This window comes from Ictidomys tridecemlineatus, chromosome 16, assembly GCF_052094955.1.
Source record: "Ictidomys tridecemlineatus isolate mIctTri1 chromosome 16, mIctTri1.hap1, whole genome shotgun sequence".
Taxonomy (NCBI): domain Eukaryota; kingdom Metazoa; phylum Chordata; class Mammalia; order Rodentia; family Sciuridae; genus Ictidomys; species Ictidomys tridecemlineatus.
The window spans coordinates 40,895,390-40,911,488 of NC_135492.1; the positions used below are offsets into that span (position 1 = coordinate 40,895,390).

At 51.4% G+C, this 16,099-nt stretch overlaps 1 protein-coding gene across 2 annotated transcripts; it reads left to right on the forward strand.

Moving 5' to 3' along the window:
- The first annotated feature begins 76 nt into the window (after positions 1–76).
- On the forward strand, positions 77–12,002 carry Ghrl (ghrelin and obestatin prepropeptide). Of its 2 annotated transcripts, XM_021732016.3 has the most exons (4): positions 77–8,124; positions 8,364–8,480; positions 11,031–11,139; positions 11,862–12,002. In XM_021732016.3, the coding sequence occupies exons 1-4, from the start codon at positions 8,017–8,019 to the stop codon at positions 11,879–11,881; spliced, it is 354 nt and encodes a 117-aa protein (XP_021587691.1). In that variant the 5' UTR covers positions 77–8,016; the 3' UTR covers positions 11,882–12,002. The 2 variants fall into 2 exon arrangements, with proteins under 2 accessions (XP_021587691.1, XP_005333861.1); XM_005333804.5 differs by having other exon boundaries at positions 11,031–12,002.
- The last annotated feature ends 4,097 nt before the right edge of the window (positions 12,003–16,099 follow it).

Below are 16,099 nucleotides of genomic sequence, written 5' to 3' on the forward strand. Positions count from 1 at the left end.
AGTGCGAGTTCCTTCAAGATTCACTTCATGTTGAAGGCACCACAGTTGTGAGGACTCCACCCTGAAGGTTGATGCAGATGAGTGGACCAGAAGGGCACTGACCAGGCTCTGCTAAGTGGTAAGAGTGTTTGAGGGGTGATGTGAATGTGGTCAGGCAAACATGGACCCCTTGACTGCATCCTTCCCTTATTTTTCAGCAATAAAATGGAAGAAAGTGGAAGCACTTTGGTTGAAATAACAGTAGAGGCCTTAGAGAGCAGAAACACCCACCTTTATATCTAGAGTAAATTTTCAAGTATTCCAAATATTAACCCCTTATCCAATATGAAGATAATTTCTCCGGCCAGTGTTCTTTGCTACGTGGAAGTGTTTAAGTCTGATGTGGTCCCATTTGTCTGACCCCTTGGCATGCACACTCCTCAGTACAGGGGTGTCCCTGATTCAGGTTAGCCTCATGTCCAGGTCTGCCTTTCCTAACAAGCTCTGCTCTGCAAGCAAAGGACAGGCTTCCTAGATCTACTGACAGATGCCCTCAACAAATGGAGAATGGTTTTGTCTTCCTACCATGGCTGAGGCTCCTGGTCAAGTCAGCTGCAACAAGCCGTGTGCTCCGTAGCTCACACCACTTAGCCAAGTCAAGGCAACGTGGCAGGACACTTCATCCTTGTAATGGTAACTAGTGGCCAGAAAGCAACAGGCCAATCTCTGGCCCTTGCTCACCTCCTGACAGTGGAACGACTTCACTATACAGCCCTAGGAGAAGGCAGCCTCATGCCCCAGTAACACACCGTGAATGAGCTCTATAGCAAAGGCTGAGCCATACCTGAAAAGGACCAAACAAGTAATTCCAATGTTTGGGAAAAGCCCAACATTCTGTAGAGAAAAAAAATCCAGCTCTTAATAGTGTTCAGTATCCAATACAAAATTACTGCACCAAGTGTGACTCAATGGGAGACTTAAACCAAATTAGTTGGGTGGGGTGGTACCCATCTACAGTTACTTTGAAGGCCAGTCTGACCCTATCACAAAAGAGAAAAAAATCTCAAAGGCCCCCCCCTTAAGGCTGGGGGACATGCCTCAGTAGTAGAACACTAAAAAATAACACCCAGACACAGTGTGGTACTCACCTGTGAGACCAGCCTCCACGAGGCCCCATATCAGGGAAATTTTTTTTTTTTTTTTTTAAGTATTTATTGATTTTTAGGTGTAGATGGACACAACACAATGCCTTTATTTTTATGTGGTGCTGAGAATCGAACCCGGGTCCAGCTCATGCTAGGCAAGCACTCTACCACTGAGCCACAATCCCAGCCCCACAGTAAAAATTTTTTAAAAAGGCTGGGGATGTAGCTCAGTGGTAAAGCACCTGTGTTCAGTGCCTGGTACTAGAAAAAAAATGTATGTAATGTACAGATATTAATCAAAAGAGAACAACAAATATAACGGGGATAGAGATGTAATCCTGTATGTGGACACACGTAACAGCTCTGAAATGCAAGAAATAATCTACCATTTTGGTGGGCAATCTCCATACTCCTCTTCCAGCAAGCATCTGCGAGGTTAGAATCCACAAAGCCATAGCTCAGAGCCTGACCCAGCTGCCTCAACACAGCACCCACCCACAATACCTTTGTTCCTTGCACCTGGATACTTACACAATTTCTGGACCTTGAAACAAACCTCAAGCTACAAAAATCATATAGGACATACTCTGACAAGAATGAAAGGAAACTAGAAATAGAAATCAATAACATACATGGAAAATCCTTGGACATTTGGAAATTGAAGTAACACACTTTCAAAGAATAAAGTCACAACAAGATAGTTACGGAAGAAAAGGAAGAGTAGAAGGGACAGGCAAGAGACGTACTCTCCAAATGCCCCTTGTTAAAGCATTTACGTGGTTCCAGAAATCAACCTTTAACAAAACCATGAAGGAAAATTTCCTAAAAACTAGAAAAAAACCTTGAATGAAATATAAGTTTTATATCAAGCTCAGGAACCAGAAGATAAAGATGTTTTGACTCTATACCCCTAGTGCTTACATTAAATAGTTTCATGCTTAGCAGTTACTGAACTATCCTTTATACTGAAAGTATGTTGCTATAGTAAAAGCAAACAAGAGATTATTTTGTGAAGGTAATCAGAAATCAATGTCTCAGAATAATGGGAAAAGAAAGGGCAAAAACCTGGTTTTTGAGGTTCTCTGGAACTGCAGTAGTCACCTTATGCACATGTTCCAAGATCCCAGTGGATGACTGAAGATACCACCAGGACTAAGCTCTCTACAAACATAGCTCTAATGAAGTTCAAGTAGAATCTGGGCACATAAGAGATTAACAACAATAATGAAAACAAACAGTTATAACATATGCAATAGAAGTTATTTAAAATGTTTCAGCTGGGTGCATCTGACTATAGTTATAGCTACAAGGGAGGCAGGTAGGTCACCTGAGCCCAAGTTTGAAAGACCAGCCTGACGACAATGAGACCCCTGGCTCAAAACAGAAACAAAATTATAGAAAATACGTATGAATTATTTCTGGAATTTTCCATGTAGTATTTTCAGATCAAAGTTGAGGTGATTCAAACTATGGAAAGTAGAACTGCAGACATGAACTCATGCCACTCTTTACCTCTCTGGTATCTACGTGACACCTAGATTGTGGTCTCTAAAAACTATTTGCCACTGATAGGAACCAAGTCTTCTTTAAAAGGAAGAAAAGGTATGGGGGGCGGGTGTTGATTTTTGGTCTGAGACATGAAAATGCACAAAATGGGCCCAAGATGTCTTACTGGGACAGAAAGCAAAAAAGCTATTAAAGACTGTGTGAGCCAGGCATGGTGGCGCAGACCCATAATCCCAGCAACTCAAAAGGCTGAGGCAGGAGAATTGAGTTCAAAACCAGCCTCAGCAACTTAGGGGGAACCTGTCTCAAAAAATAAAAAGGTTGGGGATGTGGCTCAGTGGTTGGGCACTCTGGGTTCAATTCCCAGTACTAAAGGAAAAAAGAAAAGACTGTGGGGTCACTGCCCAAAGCACCCAGGAATCCACTAGTCAAATGGGGAAGCATCAAAAAGACCAACGACTGTAATTAACTGAAACAGAACATACATAAAAACCCATGACTTTGTAATGGGAAAATGACAGTAATTTTCAAAGGTTGGCTTTCCAGCACTTCCTAAGTAGAAAAATGATGAAGCCATTGTCTTGCCTTTCCTGTATATCCAGGTAATAAAGTAACTGCTGAAGGAAAAAGTGCTAATAAACACGGAAGGGCACTAGGCCATCTGTAACCCCTAATCACAGGTGTGGACAAGGGTAGTAAGACCCTTAGTAATAATGGGGAACCTCAACAAGTATGGATCTGGTGATGCCCGTGAATTATCCTTAAGAAAAATAGAACCAGCCAATGTTAACAGCCTTGCAGTGTGGCGCAGCGGTAGATTCATAGCACCAGGAAGACGTTTTCACACCAAAAGAGGTGAGTCCAAGTGTCCAGGAACAGGTGTAGCTGCCAGTTTCCAGAAAGCACTGGGGGCGGGGCAGAAGTTAATCAATGCCATGAGAAAGCAACCAACAAAGTTCAAAGTGTGGGACGTGGTACAGGACAAACAGCTTTTTTAAAAATAAATGATTTGGGATGGAAGGGTGGAGGAAGGGAAGTGTCTCAACAAAAACTGGACTTTGGATCCTGACTCAAGCCACCCACGTGCATCGTGTAACCTGTCAACACTGCTATTTCCAAGGATGAGCTGACACCATGCTTGGATTTGCTTTAAAAACCCTTCTGAGGCTGAGGTGTGGCTCAGCCAGAGAGCACAAGCTTTGCAGGTGTGCAAGGGCCTGGGTTCCATTCATTATTTAAAAAATAATTTTAATTGGTCCTTTTTGTCCCCAATCCCGGTAGAGTCTGGAGTTGGTGGCACCATTCCTTATCAGCCAGGGCCAAAACCGGGTTATCCTTGCTTCCTCTGAGTCCATCGGGGCCCAGTACACAAGACAGGGGTAGAAGTGGGGTCCTGAGAAAGCAACAGCCATACTGGAGACAGAAAACATGGATGTGGAACCCTGGAGCCTCCTCATATTGTGCTCTACTCTTATAGGTCTGAATTTTTCCAGAAAGAGCATGCGCGCGCACACACACATACACACCTTCAAATCTTCTGCTAGAAAGCAAGTATTATTTTATACTCAGAAGAGAATTACCTGGAATACTTGATAAAATTGATTCTGGGGCCTGCTCCAGAGACCTCCTGGATCCAAATCTGAGGAGATCTTACCAATCTGCTTTCTTAGAAGCTCCCCACTGAGCCCAGTGAGTCCCAACTCAGGTCTGCAGGCCCCAGTGTGGATCATCAGTACCTCTGTGAGAACAGTGATGAGGGGAATCAGGTGACAGGGTGAGGGGTCAGTCCCCAGTAAAGAAGTGGACATAGGGAAAGGAATGGATTCTTGGGGTGGTGATGTGAGGGGACGGCGGGATTGGGGTCAATTAGACTTCTCCAAGATTGGGGACCTGTCATTTCTTAAGGCTAAGGGCACACACTTTTGTCAAGAAAGAGTCTAAAGACAGGAAAGAAGCAAGTTGTTGGGGCTACAATCCCAAGACAGCCTGAAGAGGGAAGCCCAGTGGGAGGCTTGGCTTGGACACGAGGACAAGCACTGTCCCTCCTGGTAGCCAGGAGCTACGTGCAGCCACTGACAACATGAAATCTGCCACTAGAATAAAATGCCCTCTGGGCTTCAAAGATTAATTTTAAAAAGTCAAGCTATCTCATTAATAAATTTGTTACACTGAGCCAGACAGCGGCACACGTCTGTAATCCCAGTGATTCAGGAGGCTAAGACAGGAGGATGCCAAGTTCAAGGCCAGCCTCAGCAATTCAGTGAAGCCCTAAGCAACTTAAGTGACACCCTGTCTCAAAATAAAAAAATTTTAAAAGGGCTAGAGATGCAGCTCAGTGGTTAAGTGCTCCGAGTTCAATTCCCAGTACCAAAAAATAAATGAATTTGTTACACAGATTATACCTTTAAGTGATAATATTTTAGATGTAGTGGTTAACTAAAATAGTTATTAAAATTCATTTCACTTGTTTCTTTTTTGAACTTTTAAATATGGCTCTTAGAAAAATTTAAATTACACATAAAACTCATTCGAGAATAGCATTACATCTCTATTGGAAAATGCTGTACTAGAAGTCGTACATAGGTGCCCACCAAAAAAACCTAACTCAAATCATCATCTCTTTTATAACCCCCAAATCAGCCTCAGGCCGATTGGCCAAAGTGGTTAAAAAACAAACGTGCTTCCTACAACCAAGTAATTATCAGAACAGAAGAAACTGCAGTGAGGAGTGAGCACAGGTAACCTGTTCTCAGAGGCAGCCACACACAGCAATCGCTAAGGACAGGCTCCAGGAAGCGGACACAGGAAGGACATCACCAAACACTAAACCCCTACTAAGTTCCAGGAAAAAGCCAGGTCCAGTTGGGTCGGGTCAGGTCCCCACTCTCAGAAAGCTGCCCAATTAGTCTTGGTTATTATCCAAACTTAAAGAACAAGAAAACAGCCACATGTTGGACCCCCCGTCACACGGTCTTCCCCACTCCTTTGGGTCAGATCTGCATTCTCCAGTCAGACTTGTACTCCACTTCTACAATTGGGGGGGGGGGGCGTGAAGTGCTTCCTGGGCCTCTCTCCCATGTTCTCATTAATCCCTGTTCTTCCCTCCTCCCCATGCTCCTCGGGGACCCTGTGGTATGCACCTGGATCTTCAACCCCTGCCACCTCTTAGTGCCCTAAAGATAAGAGAGCAGCAGGGGGTGTTTGCTTGGGGGTGGCCTTATCTAAGATCAACACAGTGAGCCGGCTCCTGTCCCCTATAGGTGCCTGGTCGCCATGGTCAGGCACTGTCTGTTCCGGAGTGTTTGTGGTGGGAATGGCTCTGGAAAAACCCACAGGCCTCCAAGGCCTCCAGAGTTCTCTCCATCTCCACCTTTGGCCCCTCCTGGGCTCAGGTGATGACAAGGCTGTGAAAGCACAGGAGCTGTTGGGACGCGGGGATGTCGGCCACCACTGGTAGATGACAAAGTTTCTCTCCAGGAGTTTCTTAGCCCCCACATTCTCCCTAGGGATGCAGCCCAGCCTGCACCTCCTCCCCAAGTCTCTACAAGGGCCCAATCCCCACAGAAGGCCACCTCGTAAGTCAGGGTGGATCCTGGCAACTGTCTGTTCCGCTGTCCTTGTCCTCCTGACTGGACGACCTGCCCCAGTCCTACTCAGAACCGACCATCTTCCTGAACACCATGGTCACCATGGAAGCAGATGGCTATCGGAAAGCACCACATCACGAGGAAGGAGTCCTGGCTTTGTCCCAGATCTGCACGGCTTTGGGCAAAGTGCAGCCCTGTTGCTTTCTAGGTTTTCTCCCCATAAAATAAAGGGCTCAGGCTCCGGGGACTTTCAAGTCTTCTCAACCCTTTCATCCATGCTATGGTTTGGGCTCTCCCAGGTCAAAGGCTCCGTGGCCGCCCTCCCACAGACAGAGCTCAAACTTCTCAGACTGGCAGTTTTCCAGGCCACCCCAACAGGACCTCAAACCACGTCCAGCCCTTTGATCACTAAGCCCTGCTGCCGCACAGCCCATTCGGCACCTGCACCTTCCCGCACAGCACTCAGCATCCCAGGCTGCCCCAGGCCACCACTTGGCGCAGCTTCCCACCGTAGCCAAGCCCCAGAATGAAGTGAGTCCCTCCTCTCAACAGTGAGGCTTCTGCACAGGTGACTCACTGGACCCTGGGGAGCAGCTGTCAGCATCTACAGGAAGCACGGGGAGTGAGGAACTCCTGGGCTGATGGCGCGATGGCCTTGGCACCTGCTTGCAAGTCCTGTGGGCCTGGTTCAGAAGTACTGCGCAGCCTGTGTGTCTTTCCCAGGATCTGCCTGGGGCCAAACAGCTCACAAGGAAGGCACCAGTGCTGGGCTGGGGACTTCCCCAGGTCCACTCAGTCTCCCTCCCCTCGCCCTCAGGACCACAGCCTCAGGGGAGGGCGAGCTGTTAGGGGATGGAGTGTGGCTGATGGAGCTCTAGGTGGTCCGTCCCCAGCGCCTCCAAGGAAACAAAAGCAACTGCCAAGACCAAGGCCAAGCCCAGAGCCTCTGGTACTACCAGGAAAACACCAAGTGTGGCCACAGACGAAACCACCCTACACCTGCTCTTAAGGGAGCAACAAGCGCCTCATCCCTAGTCACGGGTCAAGGGTAGCAGAGCCGGGACCCTACCTCACCTCACCTCCCCCCTCCCCTCCCCTCCCCCAGGGTCAGGCAGCTGGAGCAGTCCCACCTGGGCCAACCCAGCAATCTGCAGGGCAGGTGACCTCCACTGTTGATTCTACCCAGAGGACATGAACATTTTTAGTTTCCCAGGAATGTCCATCAGCCCACACAGGAGCCAGCTGCCTCTGAGATGAGGTCGCTGGATTAAAACAAACACCAGGTTTGCTATATAAGGACCACAGGGCCCCTGGGGCACCACCTTACCAGGAATCCCAGGTAGGCTCATTCCTCTTTATGTCTGTGTGTGCTTAAAGGTCTGCCTTACTGTGTGCCTGCTGGCCATCTGCTTAACCTCTCTGGGCTCAGCAGACCCATTTTCACAAAGGGGAGAAGGACAACCAAGGTCAATGTGACGGCTCAGGGACAGCGCTCGATTTAAAAGCTGCCTCAATCCCAGGCTGTCCCCTGGAGATCCTGCTGGTTCAGCTTCATCATCAGGGACTGGGACGACCAGCACTGGGGTGGACACCCCAAGTGTTTGCCACACCAAGATTCACAGAACCTTTATTTCTCCCCAACCTTAAAGAGGGAGACCCTCCCTACTTCACAGTCACCACTCAGGTCCTCGAGTCCCCTCACCTGTCCGCTGGGCTCCTTCCCAAACAATTCTGAGGCACATCAAGGGGATGAGACAGGCAACCTGGAAACCCTCTCTCCCTCAGAGCCACCTGAAGCCATGTTCTCTGCGGGGACCATCTGCAGCCTGCTGCTCCTCAGTGTGCTCTGGGTGGACGTGGCCATGGCAGGCTCCAGCTTCCTGAGCCCCGAACATCAGAAAGCCCAGGTGAGCCCCTCCACTGCAAAGCCCCACGTTCTGATGGGAGAGGAAGGTCTTGCCCCACTTAGCAACAGTCACGTGACCTGGGGCAGCAGTTCCACCTCTCCAGGCCTGTGCCTCTCCCAGAGCACAAAGGAGGACTCTAGGACTGGCCTGATTCCGTTTCTAGAAGGACACGGGGGGGGGGGGGGGGGGGAGTGGCGGCCAGGGGGCTCAGGACCCAAAGAGAACACTCTCCTCTTCAGCAAAGAAAGGAGTCCAAGAAGCCACCAGCCAAACTGCAGCCCAGAGCTATCGATGGCTGGCTCCACCAAGAGGACACAGACCAGGCGGATGGCGCAGAGGACGAGCTGGAGATCCGGGTTGGTGGTTCTGCATTTTATGCATCTGTGGCTGTGAAGCAGGGGAAGAGGCCAGGATAGGAACAGGTAGCTAAGAACAGGGGCTCGAGGATTGATTATAAATTATAACTCTAAATCAGCACTGAGATAGCTGAGCTTTGCACTGGGCTCCACAAGGTTTTTGGTCAGAGAATATTGTCGCCAAGTACCTGTACAAGAGTGCGGGAACGTGAGGAGCCCGCCCCGCCCCAACCGCAGAGAGAAGGTGCTGGAGGTCTGCAGGCTGCAGAGGCAGCTGGTGAGCACAGAGCCAAGGCACCAGGAGTAAGAGCTGTGGGCGGGAGTGCTCCAGACAGAACCCTGGTCAGGGGAGCTGGCTGCCAGCTCAGGCTCTGGCACTGACCTCACTTGAAGAAAGGACGGAGCAGGGCAGGCTGGTCTTTGCTCTCACATATCTTGCACAGGGAAGGAAGACCTGAGACAGTTCCAGGCGAGGAGGGAGAAGGGGATTTTACAGGGCCAGTTGGTGCAACCTCCCCAGGCTGGCTGGGGGTCTGTGCCCAGGGGGACACCCCTCTGGAGCTACCCTGGGATTCTTCTGGGGTTTGCCTCGAGCTGTGATCTCCTCCAACAACTGTTCTATTGTTTTGTGATGTTGGGATCCAGCCCAGGACCCCACACATGCCAGGTCAGGGGTCTACCCCCGAAGCTGCACCCCAGCCATGGTCTCCCTCATTCCATTCCATTTAATCTCTACCACAACCTGTGGAGTAAGCAAGGTGACACTAAAATCCACACTATGCAGACAGGAAGCAGAAGTTCAGAGAGGTGATTGCCCAAGGTGCCAGGGCCAACGTGGCAGAGATGGAGCCCAAGGTCAGGACTGGGTGCAGCCTCTCTTCCTCCTCCTGGATCTGGTGACCACACATGGAGCACGATGGCCTAGAAGTGGCCTCTGCGACCTGAGAAACAAGGACGCGAGTCCTCCCCTCAGCCTCCTTTACCTGTTCCTACCTTTCTCTCTGGTCAAGGGCCAATGACAACCTCAAGCTCTCCAAACCCCGCTCTGCTCCTCACTAGGACCCAGGCATATTCTCAGCCCCAGAGGCTCCTAAGGGAATGGCGTGAATCCTTCAGCCAAGCCCAGGAACCATTCCTGTGGCTTAGCCAGCCCCAGCTGGGGGACAGCCATCCCCCAGTCAGCGGAGCTCTCTGCCTTAGTGCAGAGGGGGACAGGGTCCAGAATGACATGAACATGGCCTTGGAAGAAAGACCTACCTCAACTAGAGCCCAAGCTAGGAATGCCCAGAGGGGGCTGGGGCAGCCCAGAGCAGCTGCTGGCCCCGGGTGGCCTTGGGTGGCCCTGGGTGTGCCTGACTGGGCCTCCCTCTGGGCACTGCCCTTCCCCCTGGAATCGGGTTTCAGACCTCTGTGACCAAGCCTCGCCTTCACTGGACAGACAGACAACCAGGACCAACACTGAGGGGCTATCGCAGGTCTCATGCAGCCAGTCCACCTCACACCTGCCCCTACTACACCATCCCGATGTCACAGCAGCCTGGCATCCCACAATCAGCACCCCTCGATTCCCAAGAGGACTGCAAGGTGACCTGACCATACATAGTGGTCACAGGGGTAGAAAAAAATTGGTCTATCAGCAGGAGGGACAGGAGGGACCTGAAAACCCCAGTCCCTAAAGAAACCAGCCCTGCACCCTACTCAGCTTTGCAGTGAGACCAAATCTGCAGAGGGAAGGGGCAGCCATTCCCCGTGGCCACTCCCAGAGCCTCTTTCCACCCGGGAACCTGAGCCCACCTGGTGTGGACTCAAGCCTGGGTGGGTCTTAGGTCTGGCTCTAGTCCTTGCCCTCATCTGCCTCTGTGGCCTCAGGCAGGCTCTTCAGCCTCTCTGGGCTCCTGCTGTGAGGACTAGCCCGGGCTCCCTTCCAGCACTAAGATTCCATCACCCACCCATTCAGACACTGGGTGACCACCACAGCCAGGCACCAAGGTGACCACCAGCAAAGAGAAAGGTACCGTGCCTGCTCTCCAGAGAGATCTACGATATAGCCACAAAAGTAGCTCATTCCCATCTACCCCGGAGGGTGTGAGCCCCAGTAAACCATCCCAGAAGATGGCTTGGAAACAGGGAAGGAGGACAGTCTCCTCCTAAGAAGAAAAGATCTGGCCTGGAGCATCTTTCTGGGAAAAAGTCAGGGGCCAGTTTCATTTCCTGGGCCTGAGGGAGGAGCAGGAGGAAGCACAAGGAAGCAAAGAGAAAGGTGGGGCCAGAACCTCAGCCAGGTTAGTGGCCTGCATGCCGGGAACACCCTGCCCCCCAAACCTCCCCACAGGCCTGAAACGTGACCACCACCAGTGATTCAATCTTGCCCAAATTATAAGGGGGTGGGAACACATTCTAGGAGACCCCCTTGAGGCTAGGGCCAGGATACATAAGAGAGGCTGGTGAACGTCCTCAAGATAGCAGTCAGGAGAACCCAGCCTCCTCCAGTGAGGGGACATGCTGGGAAGAGGGGCGGGCGAGATCCTGACGTCCCTGCTCTATCCCCAGTTCAATGCTCCCTTTGACATGGCAATCAAGCTGTTTGGGGCTCAGTACCAGCAGCACAGCCGGGCCCTGAGGAAGTTTCTTCAGGACATCCTTTGGGAAGAGGCCAAAGGTGAGTCTTTTTCTGGGTCAGGTTAATCCCTTTGCCATGAAATCCTAAATGGGAGCTGAGCTGGCCAGAGCCTGCCAGCTGGGTGACACAAGACACCTCCTTCCCCAACTCTGCCCCTCCAACAGCTTCCCCAAATCCCTGAAGGAAGCAGCCAGGCTGGTCCTGAAGAGCCACACGGAGCAGGGTGAGCTCAAAGCCTTTGTCAAAGAACACCATGTTCCAAGCACTGGCACCTTAGCCAGCTCTAGGGCCCAGGGGAGCCTAGACTTCTTAAAGTGGCTCCAGAGCCCATCATGAGTGCATACAACCACCTGGTGTGACAGCATCTTGCCCATGAAACTGCACATCACATGGGAATTGGAGCCTCAGCTGCCTTCAGAAGAGGCTCCACAGCCAGATACGCAAAGGATTCTGGATTCATTCTGAATCCCCAAGTATCTGTTAAAAGACCCCAGCTTGTCCCTAAGGGGACAATCTGCCACACTCCTTCCTCACAAACATGCACCCCAACATGATGTAGGCAGCGGGTGCTCACCCTGCTGCAGAGACCAGAACCCCAACAGGAGACTTGCCCAGCATCACACTCCACACTCCAACACCACCTCCCAACTCCAAGGACAAATGCTCCCCATCCCCGTCACCACATGTCGCCTCCCCCATCACACTGTAGAAGGCCAGCAGGAGGGTAGCCTGGAATTGTGACCCAACCTCTTGCTTTTCAGAGGCCCTGGCTGACCAGTGACCACCTCCAAGATGGGCCTGCTCTTAGCTTTCCTCCCAATCTGGCATTCAGATTGCTTCTGCAACGACCCCCAGTCCTCCTGTACTAGGTTTGAGTGAATAAAACCTCACACTTCACTTATGCCAAATGTTCAAAAGCAGGATTTATTTCACACACAAAGAAAGAAAATTTCATATCTTATTAGAAAAAAAATCTTAGTCCACGGTCAATGGGAAGAGAAAAGAACACACCAATGCCCAGAAACCCAAATTAAACCTGCCCCTTCAAGCAGGTTAACTGGAGGAGTGTGTGACGGGGTCCTAGAAGAAGAGGAACAGGGGGAAGAGGGGGACAGGGCCTCGCGCCTCCACGAGGCTTCAAAGCTGCACTGGAGCTGATCAGCAATCAGCAATTCTGATCAGCAACCAGCAATGTCTTTATGAACATACAAGCCTTAGGAGACAGCGCGAGTCGACTCCCATTCCAGATCAGTCACGGCGATTAAAACAGGACCATGAGAAAATTCCAGAATATACCTGAAGTTAGATATCAAGGAGGTGCTTAACGCCTCTCAGGCCTGCCAGACCGGGCTGGACTGACCTCCCCTCCTTCCTCCCCATGCTTGGACCAAGGTCTGGGCATGGCTGGCCATCACTTGGCTTATGTCACTGGCACCAGGTAGCTATCACCAAACACTGCCCCAAGTCCAGCTCACAGCAGAGATGAGCCCCAACCCTTCGATCCCACCTCTTCCACTCAAGACCCTATTCTCCCCAGGAGGAACCTCACCATCGGTCACGTTCACATTCATGAGCATCTGAGGGCTGATTTCCCAGTGCTGGCGACAATAAATGGGCCATATGAGGGAGGGAGACAAGATCCTTCCAAACTCCCAATGCAGACGAATGAGCCCCAGGGCACTCTGCAGAAACCAGGTGGGGGTGACATGCACACCCTGCAAAACTATGACACAGGGCTTAGGGGCCATGTCCTGCTCCAAGAACACCCCGGCCATCCCAGAGCCAATGCCATGGCCACTGGCAGACAGGGCAGGCCCTCACTCTGCAATCCAACTGCCACCCCCACTGAGGAACCATGTGGTCCGTGCGTCCTCATCCCTCCTATCTGTGAAGGCCCAGGAACCTAGGGCTCCAGCACCTCCCAGCCCATCCAAGTGCTGACACAACACAGCCTAGAGGCACGCGGATCCTGTCCCCACACAGCACCAGGCGGCCTGCACACAGGACAGCAGCTACCATGACGGACACACACCTGGCCAGTAAGCCCGCAACAAGGCCAGCACACACCAAAAAAGATGTCCTGTTTCCACCTTCCCCCATCTCTCCTGCCCCAGTCCTGTTTCTGTCCCCTAGGCAGAAACACACACATACACCCTCCCATCTCCAGGACAAGTACCTAGGTGCCTGACCCGGCGACAACCAGTGGTTTCCGTCACTGTCCTTCTCCCAAAAGCATCTGTCTCAGCCTCAGTAACAAACATGATTGTCATAAGCAGTTGAAGGGACTAGGGAGTCAGCAAGGTGGCAAGAGGGCAGGAAGAAGCAGAAGTGGAGGGAAGGGCAGGAAGCAGCTGGAGTGGAGTGGAGTGGAGTGGAGGGAAGGGCCTCCCCCCGCCCCCAGGGCATCTGAGCACTGACACACTAAGCCAGACAGCCCCGGATCTTGCCCGTAGCCCTCCCTGATGTGGCCCCAGTACGGTCCAAGTAGCCCAGGAAATCAACTGACCTGGTGAAAAACCACACAGTGACTGGGCTTGGATGAGGGTGGAGGTGGGGACCCAGCCTTGGGAGGACTGCTGGTCACCCGATATTCCCCTGCCCCTGCAAAGCCAAGACCTTGCCTCTGCCTCCCCCACATTCCAGCCCACTCAGTTGCACCCAGACTTGGGCCTCTCGGCAGGGCCAGGAGGCCCCAGGTGATGCAAAGCTGGGGGCTTTGGACTCGGCCAGAACAGAAGGACCAGCCCCAAGATCCAGACCTACACAGTGAACACCACAGGGTACCTGGCAAAGGCTCAGGCACAGAGGAGGCACTCAGTGACCCCAGCAGCCACCACTGACTTGCCCTGCCCTGCACCAGGCACCACTCTCATGTCTGCGCAGATCAGCGTGATCTCAGTTCACCTTCACAGCCAGCCTCTTTGGTTAGGCTGAAAGTTTGGAGAACACAGTGATCTTCCCAAGGCCACAAGGCACCTACAGCAGCCTCTCAGGTGCAAGTTCTTCCCATCTGACTCCTCCAATTCCCAGTCAGCGTTGCTTCCTGGTCCTGCTGCTGGTATCACTCTAACCCTGTTCCTATCCTGTTCCTATGTTAGTTTTCTTAAACACACCTCATGGGATTTTCTTTCTTTTTTTTTGGTACTGAGAATTGAACCCAGGGGTGCTCTACTACTGAGCCTCACCTCTAGCCCTTTTTTAAAATTCTCAGACAATTTCTAAGTTACTGAGGCTAGCCTCAAACTTCAGATCCTCCTTCCCCAGGATCCAGAGTCACTGAGATTACAGGTGTGCACCACCATGCCCAGCTCTTCATGCATTATTTAATGATACTATCAACTTAAGGGTCTCTGAAGTGGGGTGTAAGTACCCCTAGGGTGAGCAAGACTATGTGCTCAAGAAAAAAAAAATATCCATGTGAAAAAATTTCTTGTCAGGTGTGGTAGCACATGCCTGTAATCCCAGCAACTGGGGAGGCTGATGCAGGAGGATGGCAACTACAAAGCCGGCCTGAGCAACTCAGCGAGACCCTGTCTGAAAATAAAAAAAGAAAGAGCTGGGAAAGTGGGGCTGAGATTAAGCACCCCTGGGTTCAATCCCCAGTATGAAGAAAAAAAAATGTTTCTTATTTTGTGATCAGTACAACAGGGCATATATTCAACTTACCACACACTGAGAGGTGTGCGAGCCTCTCCCATGACCATGCACCAACAGAGGTGAGGCACCCGCACTAGGCAATCTTTCTGAACCCACACCCTCATTAAACCACATTGAGGAGCACTGACAGGGACCAGTAGGGCTGCTGTTCCATCGCTGCACAACCCCTTGGCCATTCGTCCTTATTTAATACAAATAAATGATACGAGGGGCTGGGATTGTAGCTCAGTGGTAGAGTGCCCGCCTCGAACGTGTGAGGCACTGGGTTCAATCCTCAGCACCACATAAAAATAAGATATTGTGGAAAAAATAAAAAATAAATGATGCGGAAAAAAAACATAGTGGCAACAGTAAATGATCAGCATCAACCCCAAACCCACCCCTTAAAGGAAGATGGACACACCAGGAGAGCCCCAGGCAGACCAGCACTGAGCAGATAGCCGAACATGTCTGACCGAGAAGGAACAGATTCAAAGTCACAGAACATGCTGGAAACACATTATGGACGATATGTGAGGTGCGGCTGGAGCACGGGCCCGGCCTCCCTGGAGCACTGCTGGGGAGCCTTCCTCTGCACGAGTAGCCTTCCCTCCTAGCCACGAGCTACGTCCAGGAGCACCAAGAACGGGGGTTGGGGTGCAGCTCCAGGCACAGCACTGGCCTGGCAGATGCCAGGCCCTGGGCCAATCCCAGCACCCAAACAACAAAGCCCACCAGCAACACCTTCATCCAACTGCCTGCCAACACTAAAAGAGAAGTTCCTCCAGCTTTCCACCAAAAGCACTGGAGAGACCACCTCATCACACCCCCGTCCTGGAGTTTCCCTCCTCCACTGCTCTCCTTCAAGTGGGGAACGTCAACTATGTCCTCTGCACTGCTAGGAAGTCACAACCTGTTCTCACATCCAGTTTAATTTTACAGCGAGGCACGCACGGACTTGGAATGTCTCCCAACATCAGATGCCCAGGTCACAAAGCCGGCCAACACTGGGCTAATCTCTGCATCACTCAGAGAACTCTGGACAGACGTGGACAAACGGGACTTGGAGAGAGGATCCGCCACTTTATTCCAGAAAGAAATGGCGAAGTAAGGGAGGCACAGAGGCACCCTGGCAGCAAGTAAGAGCCATCAAGCCAGCCACCAACCAACAGAACCTAACACAAGGCCAAACCGCCGCCAGCCCCACAGAGATAAGGTTTCACCGTGTGACTCGCGTACACAACAGTCCCAAGTCCTGGGAAAAAGCGGGCAGACAGCATCCTGTGCTCTTCCCCTGCAGGGGACTGAGTTCAGAGACATCACACAGCCCGCCTCACAGGCAGGCAGTGCTGACTTACAGGGG